General features: G+C 42.3%; 1 protein-coding gene across 17 annotated transcripts in view; it reads right to left on the minus strand.

Annotated features, from left to right (window-relative positions):
• LOC105278576 (tropomyosin) overlaps positions 1-17067 on the minus strand; it is a 46235-nt gene that overhangs the window by 10474 nt on the left and 18694 nt on the right. For 10 of the 17 annotated variants that reach the window (XM_026973382.1, XM_011337765.3, XM_011337754.2 and 7 more), the window contains 4 exons: positions 7700-7833; positions 4926-5043; positions 1719-1789; positions 330-405 (listed from right to left, as the gene is read on the minus strand). In XM_026973382.1, coding sequence (XP_026829183.1) covers positions 330-405; positions 1719-1789; positions 4926-5043; positions 7700-7833 — 399 coding nt within the window. Of the gene's footprint in view, positions 1-329; positions 406-806; positions 878-1718; positions 1790-4925; positions 5044-5489; positions 5608-7699; positions 7834-17067 lie in introns of all 17 variants that reach the window. The other 7 variants (XM_011337770.3, XM_011337768.3, XM_011337776.3 and 4 more) reach the window with 2 other exon arrangements.

Genomic DNA, 17067 nt, shown 5'->3' on the forward strand with positions numbered 1-17067 from the left:
TTCTTTCCGGAACGTTTGCGCTAGCTCGTGATAAGCCACTTTATGATGTTCAATGTGGGACTTAATTTGCGATTAATGCCAACGCGATTCAATTACAGACGCCGGCTTTCGATCCAATTCACGACACGTGTTAGGCGCCATAAAAACGGTAATTGACTTTCTATCCATAACATTTTCCGGCACGAGGTATGGGCTTTACGTGTAATTGGTAAGAGTAAGAAAATTATTGTGATACAAAATGAGAGCCGAGAGACGATATTTAATTCACGGGATTGTGTTCCGGTCTGATTGATGCTGTACATACATCGCGTGTAAAATGAATTATTTACCTTCTCCTCGGAGACCTCGAGGGACTTCAAATTATTGCCGACGACACGCAGCTCTTCTTCAAGCTCGACGATCTTGCTGTAAAATTAATTAATCGTTTAATTAATCCGGCCAGATGAGATATATGTTGAAGTTTGTAAATCGCAATAGCGCACGACAAAAAAAGAATCAACTATCAACACTGCAGACAAACATTTTCAATATATTATAACAGTTTTGTATGTCTTATATATAATTAATAAATAGCCCGAGGAAAAATTTTATCGCAATATTGAATTTCTACTTTATCAAGTTTCATCAATTCGTAATGTAAAATTAATTTAAAAAAATATCGTGCGTATCATAAAATTTTATATTGAAAAGTTCGTCGTTGATTTGAGGCTTTTAAACGATGTATAAGCGAGCGCGCGACAGCAAGAAGAAAGTTGCATTGTGTCGTACACAGAGAAAAAGAGGCGCATGCATGTGATCGTACTTACGATTCGGAAAGCTCGGCCTTCTCCTCGGCGCGTTCGAGATCCTGTTCCATCATGACTAGTTTTCTGGCGACCTGTGATCAACAGCCACACGTATCATGCGCAAAAGCAAAGGTGATGGGGGTGAAAGTATATAAAATAATACAGAAAAATTAGACATGGCATGCAGAGCTGCATGAAAATCTCCTCGTCTTCCACGGGCTTCCAGGACTTCCCCCAACTGCTGAAGAATTAGTGCGTGAGTGCCACACGTTAATCAGAATCGCGCATGAGGTCACATCTGCGTCCACGAGTAGTTCTCTGGCATTGAGTTGTTGAGTTAAATCAGCCAATCAGGTAATAAAGTAAATCTTGCATATATTTGACACCGCAATCGCCATAAAGAATTGAAGTTGATGCTACATCAACCGAGACTCGATACAACCAATGCGTTTCTCGCTCGTTTCCTGGACACAGAGGGTGTCGTAGAAAAGCCCCAGCATTACTAGCAAGACGTTACTTTATGGAAGACCTTTACGAGAAGTATCAAAAAAGAGATAGAAAGAGAGAGGCGATGCCTCTTCGCGACTCGACGTGACCGTAATCTTGGCTTTTCACGACATTGCTGGCAACAGATATTAATTTGTACACTGCACAACAGCTTTAATGACACAATGCGACCGGGGCTATCGTTATCGTGCAAAAATTGGCACGGGTCAAGGGGGATGATATCGTCGGCGTCGTCGACGACGCGGTTGCGGGCGCTCTAACGGTGCTGTCTGAAATTATGGGGGAAGCAAGGCGCGCTGTCGACGACGCGTGACGACGGAAGAAAAGGGCGATCGGGAGAGAGAGATACGGCAGGATGGAAAAAAATCAGATCGCTCGGGCAAAAAGTGTTCGGGGCGAAAAGCGCCTATTAAAAACGATGCTTACGACTCTCCGGCCTCGGCACGCTCCTCGGCGCGTTCTAGATCGGCCTCAACCATGGCCAATTTACGGGCGACCTGTGTAAACGACACATACATACACGGCTTCTCTAACATGTGTCCCCCTGCCTCCATATCGGCGACCTCGCCGCCTCTGAGAACTCCGGAGGCGGCGAGACGACTAGACCAGCGTCTCGCCGTCGACGTAACCGCGATTGGAAGAGTTATGGTTCTCATGGTGGTCCCGTCCTCGTCTCCCGTGCTCAAAGTCTCTGCTCGACGAGCTCGAACGGAATTTACGGTGCGTGCGGCGATGTTTGCGTTAGCCCAGGAATGCGTAAAGACCATTTTGCGAGAAGAAAAAAAAACTTTCGACGGGAAGCACGAAATACCTCCAATGGTTAAACTACTCACGAGTATTCAATGTAAGAACATAAAATTGTTGTACGCTGTCTCAGTGATTACTGCGTACGCAATCGGGGATTCGGAAAAATGTTTCCATGTCAAGTGCATCCCTGCGTGCTTCGCAGGTCGCTTTTCTCGTGCTTCAACCACCGGGGACGCGTAATTAAAGCACGCATTATTGTAGAGACTGAACTGTTAACGTCAATCTTCCCTGAATGGTCAGTCCCTTCCTGGGCGGTGATGAAAGGGCAACCTCTTCCAATCGGGCACGCTGTCGAAAAACCGAACGATCAGGAGTGCAGCACGCAAGTCGCGCGTCACGCAAGTTGCGGCTCAGTCCTGATCGATTCGTAAGCGCACGTGAGGGAGCAATGTGCGGTTACTGTACGCCGAGAAAAAAATCGTCGTAGGATTTTTCGCGGCTCTCGGGAATAGTCTGTTGTAGCTGTATATAACTACACGTTGCTGCGCCCATAACGACGTCCTACGACGATCTCTCGCTCATGCGGCACAACTTCCGCGCAATCGTGACGCAACCAGTCGTAAAATGGCTTTCCCATAAAAGCTTAATTGAGAGATTCGCCACCCGCGCGATTCGATCGTCGACTCCGCAATTTCTTTTTCTTCCTTTTTCCTTTTCTTTTCATTTTCTTATCTCGGACTATCGTAGTTACGAACGTCGAGGCGTTCTCGTTCGTGATTCACGTCATCCGACTTGACAATCGCGCTTCATAATCGCGAATGACTCGCGCGATGACTCGACGAAAGGTAATAACAGTGATTCCAAGGCGATGAAAAAGATTTCATTCAACTCGATGAGAAAATGCAAATTCGCTGTAAGCGTCGCGATAATTTCATAATTATGCCAGATGCGTTTTTTGCGCTACTTAGCATTGCAGATTATGATGGAATGCGGGAAATATTATACGGTATAAATTCACGTTACGTTAATTACTTTTGACTTGGCAAAGCTCTCGATCGAATCACTTCACGATGAAGTTGCGTCACGTTTCACGCGAGCGAACAATATATCAAGTCTTATACATGTATGCGTAAAAAAATTGACAAGGATAATCGACACACTCGGTTGCTGTTAGAACTTGTCGTCATCTCTGTAAGCTTCTGTAACGGTTGGACAGTTAGATCGTTAATTAAAGAGGCAAAACAAGCGATGGAGGAGGCAATTATCTACTGAAATAAACTGGACGATGCGAATAGTATCGCGTTAAGGTCAATTCTTACACACCGCGATTAGTTCTTGCTTCTCTTCTCTAATACTGTTAATTAACGACGTTCTAACAAATCGGATGAAGAAAATATGGTGGCCGAAATTACGGTGAATTCAAGAATATAAAATCCCAAAATGAATCCTCTGACAAGTTTATTCAAGATTTTTAAAATTTGTCTGTATAAAAATTGAAAAACGAGCAAATATGATTGAGATAAGATAAAGAAAATTAATGTCACAAAGGGAAATTATTATTAAAAACTGATTTAAAGAAACGGAAAATACATTATACAAGATGTATTTTGTCGCAGATAAATTTGTATACTCTGCAATTTTTCTATTCAACCATGAATAGTGACCGCAAGTGCTCCGTCATACTAAACAACTTATGCATACGATCGAAAAATGTTTCAGCTATCTGCGATATCTTATCTCAACGAGATAATACCGAGTAATCCTTGAAAGACAGACAGCCAACCACCGGTAAAGTATAATATATCACCGTAATTTCAACGCTATCGCGGCCAACACCTACCATCACAACTCTCATTATTTCGGCGCACGTCCCGAATTCCAGCAATGCGAAACGAGGGTCTTTGGGCAAAAGCCAGCACCATTATATTCGTCGGCGTGAAGCCGCGATCTCACGTCTCGCGGCCTCTCGCCCTGATCACAACACAATACTTCGACGATACTCTTTTATTGAACTAGCTCGACCGGTCTCGCGGGAGCGAACAACGAACCGAGCACGCGGTCCGATCTTATCCCGGAGGAAATCGAATTAGGAATAGACACGCGTTTAGGCTACGAACATCATCGAACCTGCTCATCTGCGACCTCTCCTGATTATCTAACAGTATAATTAATATCTAGTAACAAGAGTAACAATAACAGGATCGCATCCTATTTATCGAAACTGGCACTTGGAACTTTGCTTTGCTTTTAGCTTTAACCGAGAGGCCGAAAAAACACTTTGGAAATCACAGATATCGGATTTTTGCGTGAAATCGCGCTCGAAACACGTGAGCCACTGCATTTATCATGTATCACCACTCTCTCTCTCTCTCTTGCTGCGTTTCTTCTCGCGTGACTCTCACGGATCTCTAGATCTCCTCCCTACGAGCATCGAGCGTCGAGCAATCAAAAAGAACGCTCCTTCGAACACTGCACTGTCGCGGGAACACGTATAACTCTTGTAAAAAAAAGAACTTTTTCACTTTCATCCGCAGCTCGACGCAATCACAGAGATCGGTTTGCCATTCACGGGTTGCCCTTGCTCCACCGAGATTTCACTGCGAGACGAGTCTCGCCGCCTCGATTCTCTTCCACGAGGCGGCAAGATCGCTTGCTTTTCCTAGACGCGATCGATTCGTGACGAATCATTCAACGAGCGATTTTTAACGGACGCGCGTATTGCCTTTCGCGTAAACCACGGTGTTTTTTTCGAGCACACAAAGAGAGAAGACAGAGAGTTACGGGGTTAGGCACTATTTTGACTATCGACTAGGAACCATCATCGTCATGATTATCATCGTCACTGCAGTCAACACGCTCGACAGTAGCAGTCGCGGGCACGCGAACCTCATCGTATTTCTTGTCGGCTTCTTCGGCGAGGAACCTGGCCTCCTTCAGCTGATTCTCAAGGGCGTCCATGCGCTCTTCGTCCGCCAAGCTGCGGTTCTCGAGAATCTTGCGGGCGCTTTAAGGTGGACACATGTCGAACGAAAGAGATTCACGATTAAAAATCGATTACACAAACGGTGCAAATTAAAAGATACATGTCTGTCGATTCATCATCATCATCATCATCATCGTGGCTGACCGTCTGCTCCGCTCGCCTACAGCACCGCATTCACCTGTGAAATTTACCTGAAAGAAAGCTTCCTGGAGGGGAGACTACCGATCGACCTGGGCGACACTTTGCATTTATATTAATGTATTATTGTCGGTCCTTAATAATCTTTTTCTGTTTTATGCTCGAGCGACCAACAGATGCAAATTTGCGCATTTATTGAGACAATGAATCGTGAGATGAAATCAGAATAGCTGAATGTCGCAACGATCGGTAGTCTGCCTCCAACGAGGGAGATAAAGGGCTCATGGGCGCTTTTCTTATCGCTCTTTGTTCGCTGGTACATGACCCACCTCCTCATACTTCTTATCCGCTTCCTCCGCGATCAGTTTAGCCTGTGCTAGCTGCTGCTCCAACAAGGATACTCGGTCGTCCTCCATATTGGTGCGGTTTTCGAGGGCCTTGCGTATCCTAGCGATCGATTGTTCGTCGATTTTTAGAAACAATTTAATCGCCATTGAAAGAATGATCGTAGTAGCTTCGAACGAAATGATTTGCTCCTTCGTCAAGCGTAATTGAGAAAAACACCGATACAAATACGGAGAGTTTTATTTTTCTAGTTTCTTTGTAGTTTTCGCCTTATTTTCTGTTATTTTTTATTTATTGTTAATTTTTATTATTACGTTTGCGCGTCGATCAATTTTATTAGCTCGAGATGGTAATACGTGCGTTTCTTGTGACATATTTATGTGATAATTTATCGCACAAATGGAAAAAAAAAAACTAGAAACGAGATACATCCAACAGTTTTTCTTTCTTGTACCTGAGAAGGCGTACACCGTAGCAAAAAGTGCGGAGCGCGCACGCGTCACTCGTTATCACGACGATAAGTGAGCATGGCGTTATTTTAAGCATTTACGTACTGCCGCTATGTTATCATGATCGGCGATTAGGCCTTTGAAATTACTGATGTGCCTATTGACTACCTTTTGGTATTCCACACGTTTTACGAGTCTTGTATTATACAATATTATATTTGTTACCGCAAATAGCTCGATTTAAGAAAACTACATTTCGCGATAAATTTTCTTCATTAACTAAATTTTCTACTAGTTTTATTATATTTATATTTTTTCTTTATTATTATTATTAACTAAATTAACCGAAATTCAAGCAATAAATAATCCGCATAAAACACGCAAAGATTATTTTTGATCATGAAGTAACATCAGGAAACGTCTTGTGTAATGAAAAGCACATTATCGTTGTGACGGATATGACATGTGCGTTATCGCAAATAGTGGCCAGGATGTGGCGTTTAATATCCGTAAATGGAGAGGCTTTGGAGAAATCTTCATGTAAAAGAATGAATATATCGCGAAGAGTACTCTTCTTTACTTATACGTCCGTTTTCTTTCGATTAAACGCAGTTTCTGATCTGCGACGGTTTATGACGGTTCTACTTTTGTGGGATGATTAAGCGTCTACTTTTGCACACGTATCTATTATGAAAATAAGGGAACGGATTTGGTATAACGATCGCAGAACCATGAATTTGTGCGTTTATCATAATTATATACGTAACCGGGATATTAAAGAGCGATTATCCACTTTGAATCTACGTTCTGCAAGATATTAGTCATGCATTAGTGCAAGACTGAAACGTTCTGCATCTACAGTTGTATAATTCTACAGTTCCGAGATTTTATAATTATGCCATGGAAACGCGAGTCAAGGGAATTTCCATTCTTTCAATGTAAGGCGATACAATATTCGTCATTGTAAGAAATAATATTTTAAGAAAAAACTGTTGAAGAGTTATTAAGTCTATATTAATATTTATATAAAATATGTTTCTAACAAAAGTGGCATAAATTACAGGTAATAACGTTTGAGATATTCTGATTTTTACAGATTAGCTAATGTGGATAAAATGATTGAATTCTAACAAAATGTTTTCATGTTTTAATATATTGAAATACGTTAATATATTGCATATAAATGCTCTATAAAAGTACAGTGCTGTTCTGATTCTGATAAACTAATAAAATAAACTGGAAATAGTAAAATATTTTATAATCAACAAAATAGTTAATTTACACCACTTTTGTACGGTATTTTATTTGTGATCATTTTTCCATTCCGACATAAACTTATTGTATCGGAATGATGAAGAGTATACATTTTGTAAAAATCACGCTTTCCGTAAATGTTTCAGCTAAGGATTAAGTAACAATGTCGATCATCAGCGACTAACCGACGACAAACAGATCAATAAATTATATCAACATCTAATCTAATCGTACAATATATGATATCTATGTCACTCTTAATCATTCTCGAGATAAGAGGCCAAACAACAATGCAACAATGAGCAACGTTCCAGTAATATAAAATACTTGTATTATTATAAATTGCGTCAATCATGAAGTACGCGTTGAAATAAAATATTTATTTTTGTGTTCTATTAATAAACTAATAATAATGTAACTGCTCATTGTAGCTAATGTATAAAACGATCACTGGCACTGTTTCTTCTGCCTATACAGAGACGGATGCTTACCGTTCGCTCTCATCGGCAGCTTGCGATGCCTCTGCCAATTTGGCAGTGGCAGTGGCAAGACGCTCCTCAGATCTCTCGAGGTCCTCCTCCAGCAATTGGATACGACGGTTCAAGGCGGCAACTTCGGACTCGGCCTGCAACGCAAGAAAGAATTCACATAAGCTAAGAGCGTTGAAAGCTTACAATTATTTCTAATATTCTAAATATTCTCATTTATCTAATAAAATTATGTTTAAATTATTAAACGAGTAACGCAAGTTTTTGAATGCATAATAGAAGAGACACGGTAGTCTGCTAGGTTCGGAACAATCAAAGTGGCTTGACAACGCAACACAAGATGAATGGCTGACCCGATACATTCAACGATCTACCGGCACGACAATGTAATTAGGCGCACGTCGATGCCAGTTTAGGAACGATCCGAATCCCAATCTGATGCCGTAACGTGCTGAGCGTGATCAAAGCTAGTCGTAACAAAGCGCTCAGCTGGAGATCGTTGAGATCTGTGCATGCATATCAATGACCCGAAGGTGGCCCCGCGTGTTGCATTAAGAAGTTCAATCGAGCGGATCATCATTGAGATTCCGACGAAACTTCGTCTGTAGACACAAGCCGCCTCAGCGCCCGTCGAACGGTACATCGGAGTCTCGCGATTAACGTCATGGAATGCAGATCGGTTTTCCATGTAACCGAGAATGTTTGTAAAACGTTTGTTAATAAAAGACATTCTTTAATCAGATTTTTCTTCATTCTCTTAGCCCTAGCTTCCTATACAGGGGTGTCTGAAACTCCAAGTAAAATAAAGTAATTCATAAAACATTGAAATTTTTAAATTAAAAGAAAATTATTTTTCAATGTAACCTTTTTTCACAAGCGAATATTTTACAACTACTTTCTTTTTCAAATTGCATAGGCACATTCCTTGATGTGTGGCGTATCGATGGAAAAAGAGTGACTTAAAATCAGTTGATTTTTTCTTATATTTTTAACTAAATGTTCGACGTGGGGTAGCCTGTATCCCAGTGGGGGAAGCCCGGAAAAATTGACAATGTGGGAAGCTAGAGTTAAAATAGTTATAAAATAGTTATGGAAAATCGAGTAAACTGTACAGACAACTTCCGCAGGTGACAGATGATCAGTTTTGGTCGCGAGTATTTCCGGAGACACAAATTTCTCTCCGTTGGCAGAATCAAACGGAGCGTATAATTTTCACGGATGCAAATCGCTCAATGGTCGATCACACCGTGTATCCGCACACGCTATTCGAGGCCCTTGTCCCCGTTGGCTGCACCTGTTTACGATTGTGCGTCTAATAAGTGGCCCTAATTCATTCCGCGCGTCCAGGGAACGCGTCCTTTTACAACGTTACGTTATTAACCGTACGTGTACTTTGTATTCATGGATTTCGGCGCACCTACGTACATTTTATGGGGGTGATGTCAGCGGAGGGACCAACGGGAGCGGTTACGTAAGCAGTTTAAACGTAAATACGTGTTGCGAGCGGCGCTACTCGGTTACGCTCTCGACATTGTCAATCATCGCAATCATCGCAACTTCCAATTTTTCTATTAAGCGAGATAAAAAAATTTGACGACATTCACATGGCCAGAGCAGCTGTTGACGAGCGCGAAAGGCGTGCATGGTTGTATCACGAAATAAGTTTCTTCGAAACGAATTTCTTTGTTGATAGTTTAGCTCATCGTAATAACAATTACCTTATGAAACCGCGGCGTACACTACTCGTAAAGTTACGAAAAAAATGCTTTTGTATTCCAGCGAATTCGATATATCGATTGCTACCGTTCAACTTCCGCCACGAGTTTAACGCGCGAGTTGAGCGATCGTAAAACCTGGCTCGGCGTCGCTCTCACCGGCGCGCGGCGCGGCGTACGCACGCAGTTCCACGCTCGATCGTGCGTGCACGCAACGTTACGCACGCTTTTGTGCTGCGTTACCTTACCGGCGTGATGCGAGCTTTGCGTTCGGAGGAAACCGGCACGCCCACTCGCACTTGTTCACCGAGCGAACAGGTCATCGCAGTGATCATGCCCGCGGCAACGCTGATAAGTGTGCCAAACTTCCGCCTCGCATCCGACCCTTTCCCATAGCAATTTGATCCTTCTATCCCCAACTGGATCGGCATCGAGCGCGATCGGAATTATTAACGTGGCGAGTCTTTAAATTGCACGATAATCGCGAGGCCAAACTTGATCGCTCGCCGCCTGCGAAAGCTAAGAAAATTGTCTTTTCCGCAACTAATCCTGAAAGTGAACATTGCGAGACAAGTCCGGGTAAGAGTTTGTCTTTTGGTTTTCCAATAAATTTTATTGGAGTTATGCTTGTCTTTTCCGGGGCGTGTGCAATCAAAGTGACTCCTCGAGCTCGAAGGAATCGCGTAACATTTCTCTAGCGTTCAGGACACCGGCCAAACGACTGACATTCATTCGTAAATAAATTCACCCAGGCCAGGCATATCGAAGGAAAGACGTCGACGTGCTCTGTTATGTAAACTTCTCGACACGACTCGATACTCGCTGCCATTCTGGATCTGCGAGCGGTATCGCCTTCGCATCGCGTCGATGCGCGAGCAAATCAATAAAACTCGCGTTATCGCGCCTTCCCATCCCGTCTGGCCAGCGATAAAAACCCGCGTAACTGAATCAATTGATGACGAGCGATACGGCGCGCATCATCATCGCGCTCTGCTAGAATTCAAGAAAAAAGAAAAAAAAAGGAAAAATTACGACGGCACGCGAGGGTGCACTTCGTCGCGCAGTGACAAAAGCTCATTAGTGCGGCCTCAGCAAGTCTGCCCGCTGGCCTTTAAAATGCATCCCGCCGCATTAACGAGCGCACTCCGTCCCGAGTGCACGTTGCATTTTTGCGATGGCTTTTTCACCGCCATGCCGGAAAATGGACCCTCGCTTCGTGCGTTACGTAATATCGTTTAGGGGCCGTGAAGCTTCACAGTCTAGCTCGGAAATTTAATTGCAAGAGTCACTGGATTCATCAGGTCAATTACTGTATTACTTAGGTATATTACGTTAACTTAATGTAGCTCCAAAAAATAATCGTGGTTAAAAAAATAATAACCAAATCGTACGAGTTACATTATAGGTCGAACCGATGCGATAGATGTTCAATACGCAGAAAAAAAATGTCAAATCAAAACTTATATAAAATTAAGATGTTCATTGCTCGGTACATACGCAACAATAATCTATAATTTTCTTAGAAGGATTTAATAATCTTAAATTTCAATTTTTATATTTATAGTCTTATTTCAATATTATAATTGCCACCTCAAGAATACAATATAATTATAACATTATAATCTTTGATTTGATGTGAAATGTTATTTTCTATCTAACATTGTTTCCTTTTTATAGAAGAAAATTATTTTTAAATAATAGGAATATATTGTTCTTGCTTGAACTATAATAAAATGGCTTTATTCAAGCAAGTTTTCTTCGTTTAATATAATTACGCAATATAATTTTAATATAATTAATGCAGTATAATTTTATTTCAAGATTACCACGTTGAAACTAAAGATATTTTCAAAACAAGAATATTCTTTTTTTCTGTGTATGAAAGTGGAAAAATACATTTTCTTTAATGTTAACGTAACGTTGATGCGATGCATTGAACAAGGAATAGATTGAAAGGTGAGATCATGTTAACTTGTTATTATTGCGCGTATGCATGTCTGATTACATGCGTTATGCATATTAAATAATATGCGTAAAGAGCCAATTATAATCTGCCACGTTCAATGATATAGTAAACAATCCATAGACTTGAGTTAAGTTTTCAATTAGGATACGGAAGCCTGTCATTTCGTGCGACAGGATATTGAAACGGTCGACGGGCTTCTTTCGATACGGTCTAACGGCGGAATAAATGTATCCACATTCTACACGACACGCACGATATACCTATGTGGCGTTCTATGCGAGATTTTCTTTCGAAACACAAACCTGAATAATATTTCAACCTGAAGTAAATGTGAAATGCAATTAATGGGAAAGGTATAATGAATACCTCTGTATTATCTCTTTTAAATTAACGTTAAGTGTCTGTAAAATTTTTTATATCAATTAGTGGCGGACAAGATCAATACATTTAGTTCTGTAAGAGGCGAAAAATAACTAGGAGACTGCCTTAGATTTGAACTCGAACTCTCCGGGATCCCTGGTTCACACGCCTAGGTCTTAGGCTGTACGGCCAATACTCCTACTGTTGTGATCAACTTGTTTTCATTCCGATCATCTATACGACCTGTCAGTCTCGACTATCTTTCCAGATCTTACAGCTCGGCCAGCCTGACATTACATTCGTCCCCGAATGTCTCCAAATCGTCGGTTCACTCCACTTGAGTCCCTCCCAACCTCCATTTTTGGTTCACTCTTCTGAGTCCCTCCCAACATCCATTTTTGGTTCACTCTTCCGAGTCCCTCCCAACCTCCATGTTGGTTCACTCCTCTGAGTCCGTCCCGACCTCCATGTTCAGGCTTCACTACCGGCCAGCTGCTTCTCAACTCCCTCCTCTCCGAGGGGTAGCGGATGAATCTCAACTGTCTTCGAGGGGTAGCGGATTTTATCCCACTTCTGAATTGTAAGAGGCGAAAAATAACTAGGAGACTGCCTTAGATTTGAACTCGAACTCTCCGGGATCCCTGGTTCACGCGCCTAGGTCTTAGGCTGTACGGCCAATACCCCTACTGTTGTGATCAACTTGTTTTCATTCCGATCCTCTATACGACCTGTCAGTCTCGACTATCTTTCCAGATCTTACAGCTCGGCCAGCCTGACATTACATTCGTCCCCGAATGTCTCCAAATCGTCGGTTCACTCCACTTGAGTCCCTCCCAACCTCCATTTTTGGTTCACTCTTCTGAGTCCCTCCCAACATCCATGTTGGTTCACTCCTCTGAGTCCTTCCCAATCTCGATATTGGTTCACTCCTCTGAGTCCTTCCCAATCTCCATATGTTGGTTCACTCCTCTGAGTCCTTCCCAATCTCCATGTTGGTTCACTCCTCTGAGTCCGTCCCAATCTCCATGTTGGTTCACTCCTCTGAGTCTTTCCCAATCTCCATGTTGGTTCACTCCTCTGAGTTCGTCCCGACCTCCATGTTCAGGCTTCACTACCGGCCAGCTGCTTCTCAACTCCCTCCTCTCCGAGGGGTAGCGGATGAATCTCAACTGTCTTCGAGGGGTAGCGGATTTTATCCCACTTCTGAATTGTAAGAGGCGAAAAATAACTAGGAGACTGCCTTAGATTTGAACTCGAACTCTCCGGGATCCCTGGTTCACGCGCCTAGGTCTTAGGCTGTACGGCCAATACCCCTACTGTTGTGATCAACTTGTTTTCATTCCGATCCTCTATACGACCTGTCAGTCTCGACTATCTTTCCAGATCTTACAGCTCGGCCAGCCTGACATTACATTCGTCCCCGAATGTCTCCAAATCGTCGGTTCACTCCACTTGAGTCCCTCCCAACCTCCATTTTTGGTTCACTCTTCTGAGTCCCTCCCAACATCCATTTTTGGTTCACTCTTCCGAGTCCCTCCCAACCTCCATGTTGGTTCACTCCTCTGAGTCCTTCCCAATCTCCATGTTGGTTCACTCCTCTGAGTCTTTCCCAATCTCCATGTTGGTTCACTCCTCTGAGTCCGTCCCGACCTCCATGTTCAGGCTTCACTACCGGCCAGCTGCTTCTCAACTCCCTCCTCTCCGAGGGGTAGCGGATGAATCTCAACTGTCTTCGAGGGGTAGCAGATTTTATCCCACTTCTGAATTGTAAGAGGCGAAAAATAACTAGGAGACTGCCTTAGATTTGAACTCGAACTCTCCGGGATCCCTGGTTCACACGCCTAGGTCTTAGGCTGTACGGCCAATACCCCTACTGTTGTGATCAACTTGTTTTCATTCCGATCCTCTATACGACCTGTCAGTCTCGACTATCTTTCCAGATCTTACAGTTCCTTCACGAATATAAAACCATGGTAATTGATAAATGTTATTAGTGTGTGAAACGATGAAATATTCTCAACTGATAGTCTAAATGATACTTCCCCAGAGAAAACTACCTTGTCTCGTTATAGAAAATATCTAAATAGTGTTGAAATTAAATAACGGTATTTCTACGTCTTCGTGCGAGACACACGCGTCTACGCATTTCGAGCGTTTCAGAAATTCCGAAAATGAATGATCATCACTTTGGAACGCTCTTCCTTTCACTCTCATTCCGCATGGATCGCACGTGCCTTAATATTTCACAAGTTTGGCTCGGCAGGTCGCACTACTTGTTGTCGAGGGCAATTTTGCGGATCAGCCGATCGTGACTTTGACACTCGGCGACCGTGTTCCCGCACCTTGGCGAGGCACGCACGTTGTGCCGCTGCTTGCGAGCAAAAAAGAAGCGCGAATCGGCCAAGATTGTGGTGTAAATCCGTTAAATCGAGGCTGATGAACGCTCACCGGGAGGCTCCGGCTCCGGCTCGGCTCGGCTCGGCTCGCTTGTGCACGCTGCGCCACGTAGCCGAGTGCTTTACGAGTGCTGGCAAAGTGACTCAATATGCTGTAACTCCCAAGTCCTCCCCATAATGATGTCATCTCGTCGTGAAAAACTCTCGACGCATTGGGAACGGTAATATCGATGGCACGGTAATCTCGTGCATCGTTCAATTTTACAGTTTAAAATATCTGAAAAAAAAGTTGCGCGGATAAGGGAATATCTTAATGCCCACGAGCTGAATTTTCATGTTCGCGTAAAGAGAATGCCGCGAAAAATATGCACGAGGAACTTCCTGAAATAGATAGCAGGCTGTACAACTAACGATTGTTGTACTGCAAATACAGCAGTCCCACAGTAACAGAGGCTAACGGATCGCGACGTAACGGAGCCCGTAATCCTGTTAATTTCGAATCACTGTCTAAAGATTTAGTGCTCAATTACATTATGTACACTTGAATGCACTTTAACTCGTAGTTAGTTAATTTTATAATAAACAGATAAATGATACGTTTCAAATTCTATCTCGCAATGCTCGCGACGAATGAATCATGAGCTATACGAAGGTATCAATCATAGTAGCTCGAGAAGCAAAGGTCTCGCAGAAAATGTGATATAATTATATGCAGTTTAGCAGACGTTTAGATAATAGTTTTTTTACGCGGTTACTTGATGATTAAATTATAGCCGCGACGCGCGTGCAGCCTCAGGAAAATATGAATCGCGCGTTCACCTTTCTCTCTCGCACGTTCATTGAGAACGCGTTAAACTCGAACCTAAGAAACGAATTATTAATGCGTGCGCAGCAGAACAGAGTTAATGGAATTCAAATAGAATTCATGCGCAGAGATGCGCGGAGTTTCTTTGGAATGTGCGGCAACTTTGTTTACCAGCCGCCTCGTCGGCGTGCTTATCTGTTATCACGTAGTTTCGCTCGGTTCGGTGCGATTGCTCCGTGCAACAACCGTGCCAAAAAGTAAAACTTCTGAGAAGAATGTTATCGGAGGTCTATTAATAATTACTACAAGAGTGAGCGCAGTGAGTGAAACCAACTCTGGATCGCCGAGGCGACTCTCGATCGTCGTGCACCGTGATAACGCGAATCTCACGCGGACTGATAAGGTGCACCGAGCTTAAGGGGGTATTCTAGTGTAGCATGTCAGAAAAATCGAATTTTTTTGGCATATTTTGCAAGTATATGGTATGGAAAATATGTCTGCGAGAAGATTTAGCCCGATTCGCAAAATTAACAAAGTAATAGCACCTAATAGAAAATAACCTCTGGCGCGCGCTCGGCGGTTGGACCGCGCGGCACACAACAGAGCATTGTGTTAGTATTTTAGGTAGGATCGGAAGATCGTTATTCTTTGAAGGTCGTACATTTGAATTGGAGCCTCTGTATAGTACAGGTTATATGGTACAATTAATCTCTAAATTCATTGATTTGGACTTTTGCTCCAAAACATCTCCATGCTGGCGTGAAAGTTGTTGAAATAGCAACATTCTTGGCAGTTATAATTTTCAATAAAGGATTTATGCCAATTTTCAAACTTATGAACGTGATGGGAGTTAGTATTGGTCAGCAAGCGGTGATGTACGCAAACTCCCGGAACGAAGCTCGCATCACCCGCTCGGAGCGGTGCTCCACTAACTTCTCTCGAGATCAGAGAATGAATCGCAGGGAAGAGAGATCAGCTCTGCAGGACTTCTACGAACAAGAGGAATGTCCCCTGTATGGCCCTGGACTAGCCGATTGATCGTAAGTAACATTATCTCTATGTAATCAGTATGAAAAACTTTAAACGTGTTTTTCTCGAAACCATGTTTTTCAAATTGGTTCCCATGATATCTCAAAAACCAGTTAATCAATTGACTCAGGCTTTTGCACACATCTTCAGTATATGTGTGGCTATAGCCCCTACCACAATCAAGTCGAAATATTGTTTTTTGGAATTTCTACAGCCCTTCAATGGTGAAAAAAAATGGCACAAATCGAAACTTAATTTTCTCAATGAAGTCATGTTTTAAATTTTCAACATTTTTTTTTAATTCTGGTACCTGCTATAGCCACACTCATACTAATTAAGAATCTCTTTGGTTTTTTTGTTTCAGATGAGCAGAACAGCTGAAATCATGGGAACCATGGACCAACTTTTGTTTTCATGTTCTTATTTAATATCATGTGCAGCGCTTATTTATAGTTATTGTCTACTACAAAAATTTGGAAACATACACCAAATATGTATGAATAAGCAGGGAAAACCCTGCCTCAAAAAACCTTATACTTTTTTCAAAAAAAATTCACCAAAATAGCATACAAATTCCGCTTTTACACTAGAATACCCCCTTAAGAAGGCCGGCATTTTTCCATTGGAAAATTGAAGTTTTTTATTAAAAATATATATAACCTATATATGTTCCGTAGAGTCTCCAAGCTTGTTCGGCGCCAATATAATGGCGTTGCCAGCCCTCTAAAAGTTAAGATCAATCAAATCTCGGATGAGTGTAGGTAAGAAATATAATGTAAACCGAGTCCTTTCTTGGCGAAAGCTGAAATAAAATTTGATAGACTGATCAATGAGAATTAATCTTGTCGTTGCAAAGAGAAGCAACCTTCAGTGAAACGAATTCAGAGTTTTAAAGACGTATGAACGTTTTAAAGAAAGATAAAATATCTCCCAATGAAACGATATCTCATTGCAAAAATTCGTATGTGATAGAAGCTATCTTAATTTATTAATAACAACGAGATGATACATAATATTTTAATCAAACTATCAGTCATTTTGTTATCAATAATCTTGTGCCATCTTTCGGGATAGTTTGATCTCGCTGATCGATCACTCGA

This window comes from Ooceraea biroi, chromosome 10, assembly GCF_003672135.1.
Source record: "Ooceraea biroi isolate clonal line C1 chromosome 10, Obir_v5.4, whole genome shotgun sequence".
Lineage (NCBI taxonomy): Eukaryota > Metazoa > Arthropoda > Insecta > Hymenoptera > Formicidae > Ooceraea > Ooceraea biroi.